This window comes from Oncorhynchus mykiss, chromosome 16 (genome assembly GCF_013265735.2).
Source record: "Oncorhynchus mykiss isolate Arlee chromosome 16, USDA_OmykA_1.1, whole genome shotgun sequence".
NCBI classification, from domain to species: domain Eukaryota; kingdom Metazoa; phylum Chordata; class Actinopteri; order Salmoniformes; family Salmonidae; genus Oncorhynchus; species Oncorhynchus mykiss.
The window spans coordinates 42,346,148-42,364,405 of NC_048580.1; the positions used below are offsets into that span (position 1 = coordinate 42,346,148).

The window sequence follows — 18,258 nt, forward strand, 5'->3', positions numbered from 1 at the left end:
AAATGCTGACCATAATATCTCCCAAGAGAATTCTCGTTATTGTTGTCACAGCCGTGTATATCCCCCCTCAAGCAGATACCACGACGGCCCTCAAGGAACTTCACTGGACTTTATGCAAACTGGAAACCATATATCCCGAGGCTGCATTTATTGTAGCTGAGGATTTTAACAAAGCAAATTTGAGAACAAGGCTACCTAAATTCTATCAGTATATTGATTGCAGCACTCACGCTGCTACTCTAACTTCCGCGATGCATACAAGACCCTCCTCCGCCCCCCCTCGGCAAATCTGACCACCACTCCATTTTGCTCCTCCCTTCCTATAGGCAGAAACTTAAACAGGATGTACCTGTGACAAGAACTATTCAACACTGGTCTGACCAATCGGAATCCTCGCTTCAAGACTGTTTTGATCACGCGGACTAGGACATGTTCCGGGTAGCTTCAGAGAATAATATTGATGTATACGCTGTTTCGGGGGTGAGTTTATAAGGAAGTGGATAGGAGATGTTGTACCCACTGTGACTATTAAACCCTACCAAAACGAGAAACCGTGGATAGATGGCGGCATTTGCGCAAAACTGAAAGCGCAAACCACTACATTTAACCATGGAAAGTTGACAGGGAATATGGCCGAATACAAACAGTGTAGTTATTCCCTCCACAAGGAAATCAAATAAGCGAAATGTCAGTATAGAGACAAAGTGGAGTCGCAATTCAATGGCTCAGAAACTAGACCTATATGGCAGGGTCTACAGACAATCACAGACTACTAAAAGAAAACCAGCCACGTCACGGATACCGACGTCTTGCTTCCACAATAACTAAACACCTTCTTTGCCCTCTTTGAGGATAATACAGTGCAACCGACGCGGCCCGCTAACAAAGACTGTGGGCTCTCCTTCGCCGTGGATGACTCTCGCCCAGACGACATCCCTAGCCGCGTCCTCAGAGCATGCGCAGACCAGCTGTCGTGTTTACGGACATATTCAATCTCTCCCTATCCCAGTCTGCTGTCCCCAAATGCTTCAAGGTGGCCACCATTGTTCCTGTATCCAAGAAGGCTTATATAACTGAACTAAATAACTGTTACCCCGTAGCACTCACTTCTGTCATCTGGAAGTGCTTTGAGAGACTAGTCAAGGATCATATCACCTCCAACTTACCTTTCACACTAGACCCACTTCAATTTGCGTACCTCCCCAATAGGTCCACAGACCATGTAGGGCCGCCCCTAGGTGGTGAAGATAGGAAACAACATCTCCACTAGGGTGCGTACTCAGCCCCTTCCTGTATTCCCTGTTCACCCATGACTACGTGGCCTTGCACGCCTCCAATTCAATCATCAAATTTGCAGACGACACAACAGTAGTAGGCTTGATTACCAACAACGACGAGACAGTCTACAGGGAGGAGGTGAAGCACGCGGAGTGTGGTGTCAGGAAAACAACCTCTCACTCAACGCCAAAACAAAAAAGATGATCGTGGACTTCAGGAAACACCAGAGGGAGCACCACACTATCCACATCAATGGGACCGCAGTGGAGAAGGTGGAAAGTTTTAAGTTCCTCGGCATACACATCACGGACAAACTGAAATGGTCCACCCACACAGACAGTGTGGTGAAGAAGGTGCAACAGCGCCTCTTCAACCTCAGGAGGCTGAAGAAATTTGGCTTTTCACCTAAAACACTCAAACTTTTACAGATGCACAATTGAGAGCATCCTATCAGGAATCATCACCGCCCGGTACGGAAACTACTCCCTCCAGGACACCTACAGTACCTGATGTCGCAGGAAGGCCAAAAAGATCATCAAGGACAACAACCACCCGAGCCACTGCCTGTTAACCCCGTTAACATCCAGAAGGCGAGGTCAGTACAGGTGCATCAAAGCTGGGACTGAAAAATAGCTTCTATCTCAAGGCCATCAGACTGTTAAACAGCCATCACTAACACAGTGAGGCTGCTGCCTACATACAGACTTGAAATCATTGGGCACTTCAATAAATTGATCACTAGTCACTTTAGTAATGCCACTTTAATAATGTCTCATCACATATGTATATAATGTATTTTATACCATCTTTTGCGTCTTGCCTATGCAGCTCGGTCATTGCTCATCCATATATTTATAGGTGTGGATTAGGTAGTTGTTGTGGTATTGTTAGATTACATGTTAGATATTGCTGCAATGTCAGAACTAGAGGCACAAGCATTTCACTACACCAGCAATAACATCTGCTAACCATGTGCATGTGACCAATAAAATTTTATTTGATTTGGCATTACCTGTTTGGGAGTACTGGCACAGGCCAAGATGCTGTCAGACTAATTTACAAACTAATTGTCTGTCTGTCTCTGTTAGAATTTGACCACAACATTTTATTGAAAAGTATCCTGTTGTTATGCCCATTTCAGCCTTGATAAGTTGTAAGTCAAAATTGTTACAGCAAACCCCACAGTGGAAATGATCCAAATAATGTTGCCACTGAATGTAAGACTAAAAAACTGTCAGGTGTAAGATACTGTATATATAAGCAGCCAGAGGATATAGGCAAAGCTGGTTGAAAATGTCAGTTTACAACTGGTTGTAATCTTGTTGTCATGAAGTCATTTCAAACAGTTTTCCCTGCCTGTTGGCAGGATATATGATCTATTTATCACATGATCTAATCCATAATCCTTCTTCCCTTTAAAAGTCCACTGGATGAAATTAAATCAAGTGTTATTGGTTGCATACACTTCTTTAGCAGATGTTATTGCGGGTGTAGCGTAGCAAAATGCTTGTAAATTAGTAATTGAGTTGTAATGAGATCAGATCAGGGACTGCACATGTCTCATATAAGGCTGTCAGCTGTCTAATTCTTTAATCTGGTTAGTACCTTATTCAGGCAGATCACCCATGATACTGGCAGGGCATTGTGGACGGGCATGGTGGATGGGCGCAAGCATCTGGCTCTGGTTCAAAAGGTTGCATGTTTGAATCTAGCGATAGAAAGTTGTTTTTGGTATTTTTGTTTTAAGCCTATCCCAAACCTTAACCCTTACCTTAACCATTCGGAGTTAATGCCTAAACTTAATCTTAAACACTTCGAAATTTGACACTTGGAACAACTTCGAAGTGTGTCATTTGAGAAACATGGGTGAACGTCAAATTCTAACGTGAGACTGTGAGAGCGTGTTGCCTTATTACCTTAGCAACTTGTTGAACTACTGTCAACAAATCCAGATATTGTCTGAATGAGAATGACTGCACCAGAGCTGAAAGACAGCAGCAAACATATTGTCTGTTTCTTTTGCTGCTGCAGGCTACAGACAAGTGAGAGTCAGTAACCATAGAGCCAGTTTATCTTTGAACTCAGACTTTCACCTGCCACCTTGTGGCATAATTAATGAACACCACACTGTTTCGAAATGTAATTATGAACTGGGTGGTTCGAGCCCTGAATGCTGATTGGCTGACAGCCGTGGTATATCAGTGTTTTTACTGCACTAATTACGTTGGTAACCAGTTTGTAATAGCAATAAGGCACCTCCGGGATTTGTAATATATGGCCAATACACCCTGGCTAAGGGCTGTGTCCCAGCACTCTGTGTTGCGTGACGCCTAAGAACAGCCCTTAGCCGTGTATATTGGCCATATACCACACTGCCTCATTGCTTAAATATACCAGTGCACTACTTTTGACCATGGCCCATAGGGCTCTCAGGTAGTGCACTGTTTAGGGAATATGTTGCCATTCGGGTTGTACACTAGCTCTGTACCTTAGCCACGCTGTTTCACTGCTCCTCAGCAGTTAGTGAGGAACAGGGCCAGAGGGCACTACTTTAGAGGAAACTACAAACTCCAGCCAATAGAGAGGAGGAATCACACATCTGGTGACATGGCACTATCAGGAACCGAGCCAGTTGATCATTCCTCTACTTTAGATCAACGTTTCCAAGTCAGTTGCTGACTTCCAACTGCCACCTTGTGGCATAATTGAGTAACACCGCACTGTCTCTAAACGCAAGTGATATATATATACAGAATGTTGTCAAGTGAAATAGATCAACCATAGCATCACGACATAAAATGTTCTGATCAGTTCATTATACAGTGAGAGTTAACTTTGGTTAACTTGGTTTTTCAGGAGCTTGTTCTCAAAAGGGCTGATATATTTAATGCTTTAGTGCCATGTCACCACCACAACACAGATGTGTGTGACTGTGTGATTCCTCCTCCCTACTGGCTGGAGATTTGAGTTTCCTCTGGACATGTACCTCACTAACAGCTGAGTAGCAGTGAAACAGCAAGGCTAAACTACAGAGCTATATATCATGTCCCAACATCCCCCATGTTCCCTACATAGTGCACTACTTCAGGGAACCTTTGTCATGGCAAAAAACGGTGCACTATTGAGAATCGGGTGCCATTTGGGGCGTTATCCTAGAGGTCCTCCCCTTCCCACTTCCCCTCGTTCTCCTTGGCAACAGTCAGGTGACCGTGCAAGAATTCATTGAAACAAGCTTCTGTCTTGTTCCTCTTGTCTCTCTCGCTCACAGTCGCTCCGCTGCACAGGGCCGGGAGGACTGTGCTGTGTTGCATGACTGTCTGTGCTTTGCCGAATGCCTACATGACCACAGACCAGGAGAAGAATGAGCTCACGCAGACTCCGCTGCTCAAGATCTGGGTGCCATGGTTGGGGATGGGAGGCTGCAAGCTAAATCGCGGGAGAGGCTGTAAGTGAGAAGAACCACTCAGCCTGGCTTTTGGTCTCTCTCGATTTCCCTCTCTCTTCTGTCTGTTTTCTCTCGCTTCTTTCCTCTCAACTTCTTAATTCATTCATTAGTACAAGTCATGGGAAAGTTATCTGAAACAACAGGTGGATGACTGTTTAAGTGTTGCTCTTGTTGCCAAGTTAAGACTGATTGTTTTATATTGTGAAACTCATAGATCTATTATATGGCTTCCTTCTCTCCTCCCCATGCCCTGTGCGTGAGAATAAACTTCATCACGCCGATGGCAGGCATCTGTCTCTCAATGGAATAAGTGGGCCTTGGGATTACAGTGCTGCTCTCTGCTGTCCTACTTTAACACTGTCCTGTGACTTGCATGGATACTGTCAGTGGTGGGAAAAGTACTAAAATGGTCAAAATAAAGATACCTTAATAGAAAAAGACTCGAGTGAAAGTCACACAGTAAAATACTACTCGAGTAAAAGTCTAATAAAAGTATTTGGTTTTAAATATACTTAAGTATCAAAAGTAAATGGAATTGCTCAAATATACTTAAGTGTCAAGAGTAAAAGTAGGAATAATTTCAAATTCCTTATATTATGCAAACCAGACAGCACACATTTTGTTCAAATTTTATTTACAGATAGCCAGAGGCATACTCCAACATTCAAGACATTAATTTACAAATGAAGCGTTTGCGTTTAGGTAGTCCACCAGATCAGAGGCAGTAGGGATGACCAGGAATGTTCTCTTGATAAGTGCACGACTGGGACAATTTTTTACTTGGGTGTCAGGGAAATGTATGTAAAAAGTAGAAAGTACATTTTTTTTCAATTACAGATACATTATGCGTATTCTGACCTTGAATTTAAGCATGAGAATAGCATGCTATTCACCCGCTATTCGTTCGGGGTGGAGATCTAAGAAATGAAGGCGTGGCAGAGATGTGTATTCTGACCTTGAATTAATTCCCTAAGAATTCCACCACCTTTCTGCGAGAGGAAATAATGAATGTTTTTTTTAATAGAAATTACACCATTCTCCATGCAATGTAATTTACAACTTGATAAGAGCTTGGTTAATGAGTAAGCCGTTTGGAATTGTAGACATAGACGACACTTGTTTTAGATCTCTTTAACCTTCTAATCGCTAGAGACAAATGTGAAATCAGTCCTATGGCAGCAAACTAAAGCATATCATATCAACTTTCCCACAGTAAAGTTTATGAAATGCTGTGACATTATAGAGAATTTAAATTGTACGGCCCTTTTAACTTGCAGGAATGGGCACTCTCGGATGTTATTTATTCTAGGCTATCAGACTTTCTCTGTTTCCTATTTCTATCATGTTAAATATTAGCCACTATTAGTATCGACCGTCAGTAGGCTAGAGTAAGTGGAGCTGCTTACATTTCTGAAGTGAGAAATTATATCTGGAGTTTATGGATATATGCAGTTTGAGCTTGACTTTATTGACTGGTCTAATATATCCTGTGGAACGCTTCTGTTTCAGTTTTTGTGTTTCTATGATGAAATCGCATGCTGAACAAGATGCTGGTACTGTACTGTCCTCAGGGTGGTGTTGTCACCCATGTGACTGGCTGCATGGGATACTCTGTGGTGCTCAGGGTATAGTGAGGTAGGCCTACACTCTCAAAGGAGTTGACTAATTACTTGGGCCATGATTATTATGCAGAACACATTTGTATACCTCTGGTAAGACACAGCATGGTAACAATGATGACTCAATCAATTCCATTGGGAGATCTTCTATTTGTATTATTATTTAGTTAACCTTTATTTAACTAGGCAAGTCAGTTAAGAACAAATTCTTATTTACAATGACAGCCAAACTCTAACCCGGACGACGCTGGACCGATTGTGCACCGCCCTATATGACTCCCAATCACGGCCAGTTGTGATACAGCCTGGAATCGAACCAGGGTCTGTAGTGACGCCTCTAGCACTGAGATGCAGTGCCTTAGACCGCACCTCCACTCAGGAGCAGATCTGATAGGTGTGCCCTGGTTAGCTGATATTTTAGCTCTCTCCCCTGGTGCCCTCTCTCTTGATGAGATGGTGAGCATTATGTTTGCGCACACACACACACTTGAATGTAGTGTTTACTCCCACCATTGAGTTGTGCCATTGTCAAAGTGTTCATAGATAACCCTTCTATTTACCCACCAGGCATGTACAATAGATTCCTATGATGTTTGTCTTGTTTATCCCCAGCCTCCGTGCCCCAGTTCACCAACTCCCCCACTCTGATTGTGATGGTTGGACTGCCTGCCAGGGGGAAGACATACATATCCAAGAAGCTCACCCGCTACCTCAACTGGATAGGGGTTCCCACAAAAGGTCAGTTTACACACACTAGCCAAGTTCAATGATCTGAGGGGTGCTTGAATGCCCATGCACGTCACTGAGGACTGGAGTTGATGGTATTTCGCTCTCCGGCCCCTATTGTCTATTATCTATCGTCTAGTCTTCAACTTGGGCCAGTATCGCAGGGAAGTCCAGAGCTACAAGAGCTTTGAGTTCTTCAGACCGGACAATGAGGAGGCCATGCAGATTCGCAAGTACGTGATGCTGCAGGTTTGACGGGTTGCTCTATGGTTGCGTCTGAACTAGCACCCTATTTCCCTATACTGCTAGACTTTTCCACTAACTTTTGTGCGTGGTCAAAGTAGCAGTGCACAACAGTATATAGGGAAAAGGGTTCACAGCAAATTTGCAAGTGTTCAAATCTCAGTGTTGAGGTAAATATTTTTGAGTGCTATCTGAGTGTTGATTCTAGTGGGGTTAACACCAGGGGGATTGAAATTGACACCACATGCGGTGAATATATGAAGTGTTTTTTCAATCGCAGTGGAATCAACATTGCATGGTGTTATTACTCGACTGTGTTAAGTTCATTTCCGTTAACTAGCCTAGTGGTTAGGGTGTTGGAGCGCCAGTAACCGAAAGGCTAGTGGATCGAATCCCCTGAACAAGGCAGTTAGCCTAGAAACAGTGGGTTGTCATTGTAAATACAAATTTGTTCTTAACTGACTTGCCTAGGTAAATAAATTAAATTTTAAAAACTCTTAGTGAAAACACATGGGAGGGTCTTCATTATCATATTTCCCAGCATGCTTTGTTGCAGGTTTACTTTTATAATAATTAGTTTTATTATCTGTGCTTCCTCATGCACATTGATTTATTAATTGATATTAAACAATACAATTTGTAGGGGTTGGACTTATTGTTACCGAGATGGTTGTTCCAGTTTAGATGGGTTGGGTAATCTTGTTTGTCAAGTCCTTCACCTCACCCCATTTTGAATGCAGGTCGTGGGTGATAAAATATTCCAATTGCTGAATATCCTCCCTCTGCCTGGATTTCAATAGGAATCACTAATCACTTCACAAACCAGTGTATTGTGACTTGCATGTCTGATGTGGCCCGTAAGCCAGGATTTTCAGACCACAATGTTGAGGATAACTACGCGATAACTAAAGGCCTTATGAAATGTATAATATATGGTCACATTCACATTCACTAACAAAAAAATCGCATAACACCGAGAACGTCTAACAGCATCAACTCTAAAAGTGTTAATTGAACTTGTTAGGGAACCAACGCCAGGGGTGTGTAAAGGAGACGGACGCTGTTAAGATGGTGCCGAAGAGGATGGCTGACGTTTTACATGCTCCTAACCATTAGTGCTGTTTTTTTTTATTTTTTATATTGTTTGTAACTTATTTTTGTACTTATTTTGTACATAATGTTTCTGCTACCAAAATAACTTCTGGACATCAGAACAGTGATTACTCACCACAAAGTGGAAGAAGCTTTTTCCTTTAACGAGCTCTCCCGGGAACAGGCCCAAATCCTCGTCATTTGCGCAAAGAAAATACGGAGGAAAAGAGGATGCAGGTCGGGCTGCCTTCTGAGAATCGGGCGAGCGAGTAAACTCCCATTGCCATCCTACTTGCGAACATGAAAATAAAATTGATGACTTGATGACGATTATCCTACCAAAGGGACATTAAGAACTGTAATATCTTATGTTTCACCAAGTCGTGGCTGAATGACGACACGGATAATATAGAGCTGGCGGGATTTTCCATGCACCGGCAGAACAGAGAAGCTACGTCTGGTAAGACAAGGGGTGGGGGTGTGTGTCTTTTTGTCAATAACAGCTGGTGAGCGATGTCTAATATTAAAGAAGTCTCAAGGTATTGCTTCGCTGAGGTAGAGTACCTTTTGATAAGCTGTAGACCACACTGTCTACCAAGAGAGTTCTCATCTATATTATTCGTAGCTGTCTATTTACCACCACAGACCGATGCTGGCACTAAGACCGCACTCAACCAATTCTATAAGGCCATAAGCAAACAAGAAAATGCTCACCCAGAAGTGATGCTCCTAGTGGCCGGGGACTTTAATGCATGGAAACTTAAATCAGTTTTACTACATTTTTACCAGTACCTGTGCAACCAGAGAAAAAAAACAACTTGAGACCACCTTCACTCCACACACAGAGATGCATACAAAGCTAACTGCCTGTTCAGGGGCAGAACGACAGATTTGTACCTTGTCAGCTCAGGGATATGAACTTGCAACTTTTCAGTTACTAGTCCAACGCTCTAACCACTAGGCTACCCTGCCGCCCTGTGGCAGGGCTTGAAAACTATTACGGACTACAAAGGGAAACCCAGACGCGAGCTGCCCAGTGACACTGGCCTACCCGACAAGCTAAATGCCTTTTATGCTCGCTTTGAGGCAAGCAACACTGAAGCATGCACGAGAACACCAGCTGTTCTGTATGACTGTGTGATAATGCTCTCGGAAGCCGATGTGAGCAAGACCTTTATACAGGTCAACATTCACAAAGCTGCGGGGCCAGGTGGATTACCAGGACGTGTACTCAAAGCATTCGCGGACCAACTGGCAGTGTCTTCACTGACATTTTCAACCTCTCCCTGACTGAGTCTGTAATATCTACATGTTTCAAGCAGACCACCATAGTCCTTGGGCCCAAGGAAGCGAAGGTAGCATGCCTAAATGATTACGGTCCTGTAGCACTCACGTCTGGAGCCATGAAGTGCTGTAAAAGGCTGGTCATGGCTCACATCAACAGCATCCTCTCGGATACCCTAGACCCACTCCAATTCGCATACCGGCCCAACAGATCCATAGATGACGCAATCTCAATCGCACTCCACACTGCTCTTTCCCACCTGGACAAAAGGAACACCTATGTGAGAATGCTGTTCATTGACTACAGCTCAGCGTTCAACACCATAGTGCCCACGAAGCTCATCACTAAGCTACCCTGGGACTAAACACCTCCCTCTGCAACTGGATCCTGGACTTCCTGACGGGCCACCCCCAGGTGGTAAGGGAAGGCAACAACACGTCTGCCACACTGATCCTCAACACTGGGGCCTCTCAGGAGTGTGTACTTATTCTCCTCCTGTACTCCCTGTTCACCCACGACTGCGTGGCCAGGCACGACTCCAACACCATCATTAAGTTTGTGGACAACACAACTGTGGTAGGCCTGATCACCAACAACGATGAGACAGCCTATAGGGAGGAGGTCAGAGAACTGTCAGTGTGGTGCCAGGACAACAACCTCTCCCTCAATGTGAGCAAGACAAAGGAGGTGATTGTGGACTACAGGAAAAGGCCTCCATTAACATCAACGGGGCTGTAGTGGAGCGGGTCGAGACAACGAACTATCATGGTCCAAACACACCAAGACAGTCGTGAAGAAGGAACAAAAAAAACTCTCTAAAAAAAAAGCCATTGGAACACAGGAGGGATGTTTGCTGATAATGGGCCTCTGCAGGCCTATGTAGATATTCCATAAAAAAATCAGCAATTTCCAGCTACAACAGTCATTTACAACATTAACAATGTCTACACTGTATTTCTGATCAATTTGATGTTATTTTAATGGACAAACAATGTGCTTTTCTTTCAAAAACAAGGACATTTCTAAGTGACCACAAACTTTTGAACGGTAGTGTGTCTGCTCCTCTGTGTTGTTCCCTGTAGTTGCATTGTTTTGTCGTGTTTCTGTCCAGACGCTGTTCTTGTTCCGTTGCATGTCCGTCTATGTTAAATGGTTCACTCCCTGTACCTGCTTCTCATCTCCCGCATTGGGCGTTACACTATTAGAGAGACGGTGAAAGAGACAGTTCCTCAGTTTAGGGTTCTGTAATGTTGATTGGCGATGAACAATGTTTGCAATTCTGTTCCATGTCACTCAGCTGTGATTATCTAATTAAATGTAAATGTATCCATACAAGTGGTTTGAAAATAATAAACATGAATACAATGGCATCAATACTAAGATGAGGCACATTCATTTAGCAATAACAAACAAGATACAACTCATCTGTTATAATAATCCAATGACTGAAACTAAAATACAAGTAGCTAGCAACATTAGACTAACCAGCTAACAATTACAGGCGAAAATAAAGCTAGCATAAAAACGAGACACATAATGATGAACATATTCTTAAACTATTGACAACTATCATCAGTAAAACAGGGGGGAAACGTATACCTTTACTTACAGTTTTGGTACTCGCGCACAGTGATGAATAAATTGGTCAGAAAGGAAATAATGTCCAAAACTGAAATTTGTGTTCACAGCAGTAGGTGGCGAGCTGCACTTGGTAATGCACGAAACACTCTGACAGCCTGTGATAGCTGGGACGTCATCATTGAGTGCTTAAAGAAACAGGCTGTGGTTGTTAAAATTCTGATCTCAAATTTGTGGTGTGACAATTCAGACACAGTCTATAGCAGCGTTCTCCTACTGCACCGGCCAATGTTTGCGTGCCACGTCATCAGCTGTGTCATCGACTGACAAATTGCTATGACATATGATGTGGTTAGCTGATACATAAAATACCTGTCCAGGTATTGTAAGATCTGGCATGCATCAGCAACGCCTGGGCAGAGGAAGGCTCCTTATGACTGTGGTGGTTTGTGTGTAGTATTATGTAACAATTGATTTGCTATGTCCTTTTGTGTTGTACGATTTACCTTTTCTGTGGTTTGTTAATCCAATGATTTTGCCCTGTATTTTCTTTCTCAGGGCCTGTGCTTCAAATGCCCTTAAAGATGTAGTTATCTACTTCTCGAAGGAACATGGACAAGTAGCTGTGAGTAAGAGGACAACTTAAAACTGTCCCTCTGAGCTGACAGTCGATAGACACACACCATACCTCATATATGAGTGAAAATGACAGTACTCAGGGCATTGAACTTCACGCATACTGTACAGACACACTGGACATCAAATACTGTACACTCCCAAGGTCCTCCTGGGTAAAAAGGGATTATGACCACTATGGGAGTTACAGAGTAAATAATGGTTAAATAAATATACACTGTGCCCACTGTTCCTCCTAGCATCAGAGTTCCTCCTAGCATCAGAGTCCACAAAGTTCTGCAACAGTGAGTGGAATGTCCTCTTCCCTCCAGGTGTTTGATGCCACCAACACAACACGGGAGAGGAGGGTCTCCATTGTGAGCTTTGCCAAGGAAAAAGGCTATAAGGCAGGTTCAGGTGCAGGCAGTCCTGTAACTGCTACTATATATCATTAATAAACAACTGTTCTACAACTGCACCAGCTAGATACATATTCAGATGGTGATATACATTAAACCTCAATTTTGAACTCTAGAAAAAAAAAAAAATTTGGAATAATGAACACTGCTCACTTTCTCTGAACAACTGTATTTTCCTCACAGGTATTTTTTGTGGAGTCCATTTGTGATGATCCAGACATCATTGCACAGAATATCGCGGTGAGAAAGTCTCCTCTCAAACTTCACTCTCAAATACCAGAGGGTTCTCTGTTTCTAAGATGTTAAACTCTACAAGATGTTAAACTCTACACTGTGACACTGACCTTTGTCCCAGGATGTGAAGGTGAGCAGCCCAGACTATCTGAACTGTGACAAGGAGGAGGCACTGGCAGACTTCCTGAAACGTATTGAGTGCTACAAGCAAACCTACGTGCCATTGGACGATGAGAAAGACAGGTAGAGTTCTGTCCTTGATGCTTCACAGATTATGCCAACCAGCCTGGTCCCTGATCTGTTTGTGCTGTCTGGCCAACTCCTGTATGGTCATTGCCACAAACAAATCTGGTACCAAGCTTTACGCTAACAGCTGTTCTCCATGAATTAGAGAAAGAGTAAGAACTAAACTGAAAAAAAGACTTGCTTAACAAAAAATCCATCTCTTCTTCTGTCTCCTTATATTTCCCCTACATGTAATCATGTCATGCACCTGTCTGAGAGAATAATTGTCTCCCTATGTGGCTCTCTCTATATTTCCCCTACCAAGGCGCCTGTCTTACATCAAAATCTTCAACGTGGGCTCTAGGTACCTGGTGAACTGTGTGCAGGACCATATCCAGAGCCGGATAGTCTACTACCTCATGAACATCCACGTCACACCGCGCTCCATCTACCTGAGCCGCCACGGGGAGAGCAATATGAACCTGCTGGGTCGCATTGGGGGAGACTCCGGACTCTCTCCCAGGGGTCATAAGGTCAGTAGGCCACACAGGTTCTGTCTTTATGACATTCATCTCGCCCCCCAGAACCTAGTCAGCGAACATTCTAATGTTAAGGCTGTCACCAGAGACTAATATGACATTATTGTTTTAATCCAGATATACAGTGCATTCGGAAAGTATTCAGACCCCTTCCCTTTTTCCACATTTTTCTACGTTACAGCCTTATTCTAAAATTGATTAAACATTTTTTCCCTCATCAATATACACACAATACCCAATAAAAGCAAAAACAGCAAAACCCGACAAAGCAAAAACAGTTTTGTGCAAAAAATAAATACATAAATTAAATATTGAATTTACATAAGTGTTCAGACCCTTTTACTCAGTACTTTGGCAGCGATTACAGCCTCGAGTCTTCTTGGGTATGATGCTACAAGCTTGGCACACCTGTATTTGGGGAGTTTCTCCCATTTTTCTTTGCAGATCCTCTCAAGCTCTGTGAAGTAGATTGGGGGGCATCACTGTACAGCTATTTTCAGGTCTCTCCAGAAATGTTAGATCGGGTTCAAGTCCGGGCACTGGCTGGGCCACTCAAGGACATTCAGAGACTTGTCCCGAAGCCACACCTGCATTGCCTTGGCTGTGTGCTTAGGGTTGTTGTCCTGTTGGAAGTTGAACCTTCGCCCCAGTCTGAGGTCCTGACCGCTCTGGAGCAGGTTTTAATCAAGGATCTCTCTGTACTTTGCTCCATTCATCTTTCCCTCGATCCTGACTAGTCACCCAGTCCCTGCCGCTGAAAAACATCCCCACAGCATGATGCTGCCACCACCATGCTTCACCGTAGAGATGGTGCCAGGTTTCCTCCAGACGTGACGTTTGGCATTCAGGCCAAAGAGTTCAATCTTGGTTTCATCAGACCAGATAATCTTGTTTCTCATGGTCTGAGAGTCCTTTAGGTGCCTTTTGGCAAACTCCAAGGGGGTTGTCATATGCCTTTTACTGAGGAGTGGCTTCTGTCTGGCCACTCTACCATAAAGGCCTGATTTGTGTAGTGCTGCAGAGATGTCCTTCTGGAAGTTTCTCCCATCTCCACGAGGAAGTCTGGAGCTATGTCAGAGTGACCATCGGGTTCTTGGTCACCTCCCTGACCAAGGCCCTTCTCCCCCGATATCTCAGTTTGGCAGGGCGGACAGCTCTAGGAAGAGTCTTGGTGGTTCCAAACTTCTTCCATTTAAGAATGATGGAGGCCACTGTGTTCTTGGGGACCTTCAATGCTGCAGACATTTTTTGGTACCCTTCCCCAGATCTGTGCCTCAGCAAAAATTCCTTCAACCTCATGGCTTGGTTTTTGCTCTGATATTGCACTGTAAACTGTGGGACCTTATATAGACAGATGTGTGCCTTTCCAAATCATATTCAATCAATTGAATTTACCCCAGGTGGACTCCAATCAAGTTGTAGAAACATCTCAAGGATGATCGATGGAAACGGGATGCACCTGAGCTCAATTTCAAGTCTCATAGCAAAGGGTCTGAATACTTATGTAAATAAGGTATTTCTGTTTTTTATTTAGCAAAAATGTGTCAAAACCTATTTTCACTTTGTCATTATGGGTATTGTATGTAGATTGAGGAACATTTGTTATTTAATCCATTTTAGAATAAGTCTGTACCGTAACAATGTGGAAAAAGTCAAGGGGTCTGAATACTTTCCAAATTCACTGTAATTCTATTGTTCCACCCAATGCCTTAATGTATTGGTCCAACCCTTGAGTAGACAAGAGAAAGCCATAAAGCATGGTGCATGTGACATTTACAATATGTCTAAGAGAGTTGGGTTGAAAGAACAAAGATACAGTTTTATTATCCGCAAAGAAAATGGACAGTAAAGCAAAATATTATGTAAACAATCACCCCCACTCCCTGTGAACATGGTCTGCCCCTGTAGTATGCCACTGCCCTGGGAACCTTCATCAAGAGCCAGCATATAAAGGATCTGAAGGTGTGGACCAGTCATATGAAGAGGACCATCCAGACTGCAGAGCATCTGGGGATCCCCTATGAGCAGTGGAAGGCTCTCAACGAGATTGATGCAGTAAGTCAATGTTTACTTCTGAGTTTAAGCATACATTTTATGTGAGTGTGCACCGCACGTGTATATACAGTTTACAGTGAATGCGTGACCAATTGGGTCAGCTGTACACCACAAGACTGTATGTAGTAGCCTACTGAGCTAAAGATAAGGCATTACCCCGATGAGCTAACGGAAGTTTTCGGGTCTCAGGATAGGTTACTCATCATAGTGCGTGCCTGTACCACTCATTGACCACTTCCTTGCACCTTCCGTTCCTCGTCAGGGTGTGTGTGAGGAGATGACGTATGAGGAGATCCAGGACAACCACCCAGAGGAGTTTGCACTGAGAGACCAGGACAAGTACCGCTACCGTTACCCCAAGGGTGAGGTAGGACCCGTCTTAATTCACCACACATTGCATTGCTCACCAAATACACACAAAACATACATACACTGTACATTACTCTCAGACATACTGTAGCGACCTTAGTACTGTACAGACCCTAGAGATCTTACTCCAACACCTAGCGATCTTAGTACAACACCTAGCTACTACCTTGTCAAGAGATTTGAATCTGCCGGTGAAACAGCTAAGGTGTTGGACTGACAGTTGCAGGAACCCACTGGGTTCAAGTCCCGGTCGTCATTCCAATTTGCAACAATACTGTAATGAAATATTTCAGGTGACACTTGGTGGAAGGTGGATGGTGGATCTGAGTGACTGGGGAAGATAATTCATAACATACCCATATTATCTGTATCTGGGTTGATTCACAATGCTGAGCCAAGCCGAGCTGGAAAGGCAAGAAAGAAAATGTAGTGCATGGTATGGTTCAGGTTGGTGCAATAGTGGGAAAAATGTATATATATTTTTTTTGGTCCGATTCTTTTTCCTCTCTCTACTACAGTCATATGAAGACCTGGTCCACCGTCTGGAGCCAGTGATTATGGAGCTGGAGAGACAGGAGAATGTGCTGGTTGTGTGTCACCAAGCTGTCATGCGTTGTCTGCTGGCCTACTTACTAGACAAAACCGCAGGTACAGTTGGACAACAGTTCAACAATACATGGGTTTATTTGGTATTGTCTTAAGATAATGATAAGATGATCTCAGCACCCAGAACCAAATCTTGCATGTGCGCTGGCTGCAAGGCTGTCAGGAGAGACTAGGTCTTAAGACGTACATCCTTTTCTCTCCCCAGATGAGTTGCCATACCTAAAATGTCCTCTTCATACGGCGCTCAAACTTACACCGGTGGCCTATGGTAAGTTGTTGTCAAATGAATAATTTCAGAATTTCAATTTCACTCATGGCTCTTTCGCTCCTGATACAGGATGTAAAGTGGAGCATGTTTTCCTAAATATTGAGGCAGTCAACACGCACAGAGAGAGACCTGGGGTGAGCTTTACAAAACATGTACATTTATTGCAAGCACAATATAAAATAATAAAATGTATAATAGATTCCGCAAATCTAACACTGACTCCATTTGTGTTATTGTTGTTGTAGAATGTGGACGTATCTAGAGACCCAGAAGAGGCCTTGAAGACTATTCCTGACCACTTTTGAATATGATTTAGAGCAGGGGAGGCCAATTCCAGTCCTCGAGGGCCTGATTGGTGTCACAGCTTTGCCCCAGCTCACACACCTGACTCCAATAATCACCTAATCATGATCTTCAGTTTAGAATGAAATTTGATTAATCGGCTGTGTTTCCTAGGGGTGGAGAAAAAGTGTGACACCAATCAGGCCCTCGAGGACTGGAGTTGGCCACCCCTGATTTAGAGGATATGGACTCTAGGACCATAATGATGCTTTTAACTTTATTTTCAATCAATTATGACTGCGTACCTTTTCAGATTAAACCTTGTCAAAGGCAGCAAGGGGCAAAGGGTGGGAAAAAGACAAGGGAGAAGACTGGATGAATACAAGATCAAATATGACAAACCCCACTGCATATGGAAACACTGAGGGGGAAAATTGACTGATTTCTTCCTCCTCCGTGGCAACATAGGCTAAAGCCAAGTACTGAATGAGCATGTGTTGTTTATTGACCTATAATGTACAAGCAATATGCCTCGGTCTGCTCACTCTGACCCTGGTGTCTCATACCAGACATTTAGTGAAGCGCATTCAGACAGGTGGCGTCAGATGTAGTTTGGCATAGTGTGAAAGTGGCCCAACATGTTGTCAATCAAACATTTTCTCAGGCAATTCTTACATTAGGCTGCAGGATAAATGATCATACTTAAGTGAAAGTAAAGCTCAAAAGGTAATCCATTCTAGTGAAGTGTTATAGGTCCAATGCAGCCGTTTTTATTTTTTTATGTACCTTACTGTGATTGTTTAAAAACATTTTTTTTAAGAAACAAAAATAGATTCTTAGCTAAGACCGGTTTCTCAAGCAAGAATGATGAGGGAAAACTGAAAACTAGCCGTTATTGGCAGAGAGGTTTGGAACGGACTTTGTTATTGGTCTGTTAACTAATTTGCCACCTGGAGACGTCACCAGGCAGGACAAACTCCATCCCACCAAAACAGGCTGAAATTTCAGGCAGTCTTTTCAAACAGTTCTTACACTAAAAGGGGATTATCACCTAACAGATGCTCTTCTCCAGAGCAATTAGGTTTAAGTGCCTTGCTCAAGGGCACATCGACAGATCTTTCACCTAGTCACCTCAGGAATTTGAACCAGCGACCTTTCAGTTACTGGTCCAACGCTCTTAACCGCTAGACTACCTGCCGCCTCATTTCCACAATCTCACAGTATTATTCCAACCTCATAATGTGGAAATATATATAAAACACAGGGAAATCACATTTGACTGTACTGGGCCTTTAAATGAATAAACAAATATTATATTTGGAGACATTTTGTGATTATTGATGATACTTATGCGGTAGCTAGGTGTCAGAACCCTAGACA

The 18,258-nt window shown here is 43.3% G+C and overlaps 2 protein-coding genes across 8 annotated transcripts in view; one reads left to right on the forward strand and one right to left on the reverse strand.

Moving 5' to 3' along the window:
- Positions 1–11,427, reverse strand: part of LOC110492036 (UDP-glucuronosyltransferase 2A2) — a 25,939-nt gene extending 14,512 nt beyond the window's left edge. Inside the window, exons 1-2 of the mRNA XM_036946926.1 lie at positions 11,298–11,427; positions 10,727–10,886 (exon numbers count right to left, since the gene is read on the reverse strand). Coding sequence (XP_036802821.1) covers position 10,727 — 1 coding nt within the window. The 5' untranslated portion in view covers positions 10,728–10,886; positions 11,298–11,427. The remainder of the gene's footprint in view (positions 1–10,726; positions 10,887–11,297) is intronic.
- Positions 1–18,204, forward strand: part of LOC110492039 (6-phosphofructo-2-kinase/fructose-2,6-bisphosphatase) — a 23,353-nt gene extending 5,149 nt beyond the window's left edge. For 2 of the 7 annotated variants that reach the window (XM_021566010.2, XM_036946927.1), the window contains exons 2-14: positions 6,955–7,080; positions 7,208–7,301; positions 11,825–11,891; positions 12,214–12,288; positions 12,484–12,540; positions 12,656–12,777; positions 13,085–13,292; positions 15,207–15,353; positions 15,616–15,720; positions 16,241–16,370; positions 16,534–16,596; positions 16,666–16,730; positions 16,842–18,204. In XM_021566010.2, coding sequence (XP_021421685.1) covers positions 6,955–7,080; positions 7,208–7,301; positions 11,825–11,891; positions 12,214–12,288; positions 12,484–12,540; positions 12,656–12,777; positions 13,085–13,292; positions 15,207–15,353; positions 15,616–15,720; positions 16,241–16,370; positions 16,534–16,596; positions 16,666–16,730; positions 16,842–16,901 — 1,319 coding nt within the window. In that variant the 3' untranslated portion in view covers positions 16,902–18,204. Of the gene's footprint in view, positions 1–4,168; positions 4,724–6,954; positions 7,081–7,207; positions 7,302–11,618; positions 11,716–11,824; positions 11,892–12,141; positions 12,289–12,483; positions 12,541–12,655; positions 12,778–13,084; positions 13,293–15,206; positions 15,354–15,615; positions 15,721–16,240; positions 16,371–16,533; positions 16,597–16,665; positions 16,731–16,841 lie in introns of those variants that run through there. The other 5 variants (XM_021566009.2, XR_002468938.2, XM_021566011.2 and 2 more) reach the window with 5 other exon arrangements.
- The last annotated feature ends 54 nt before the right edge of the window (positions 18,205–18,258 follow it).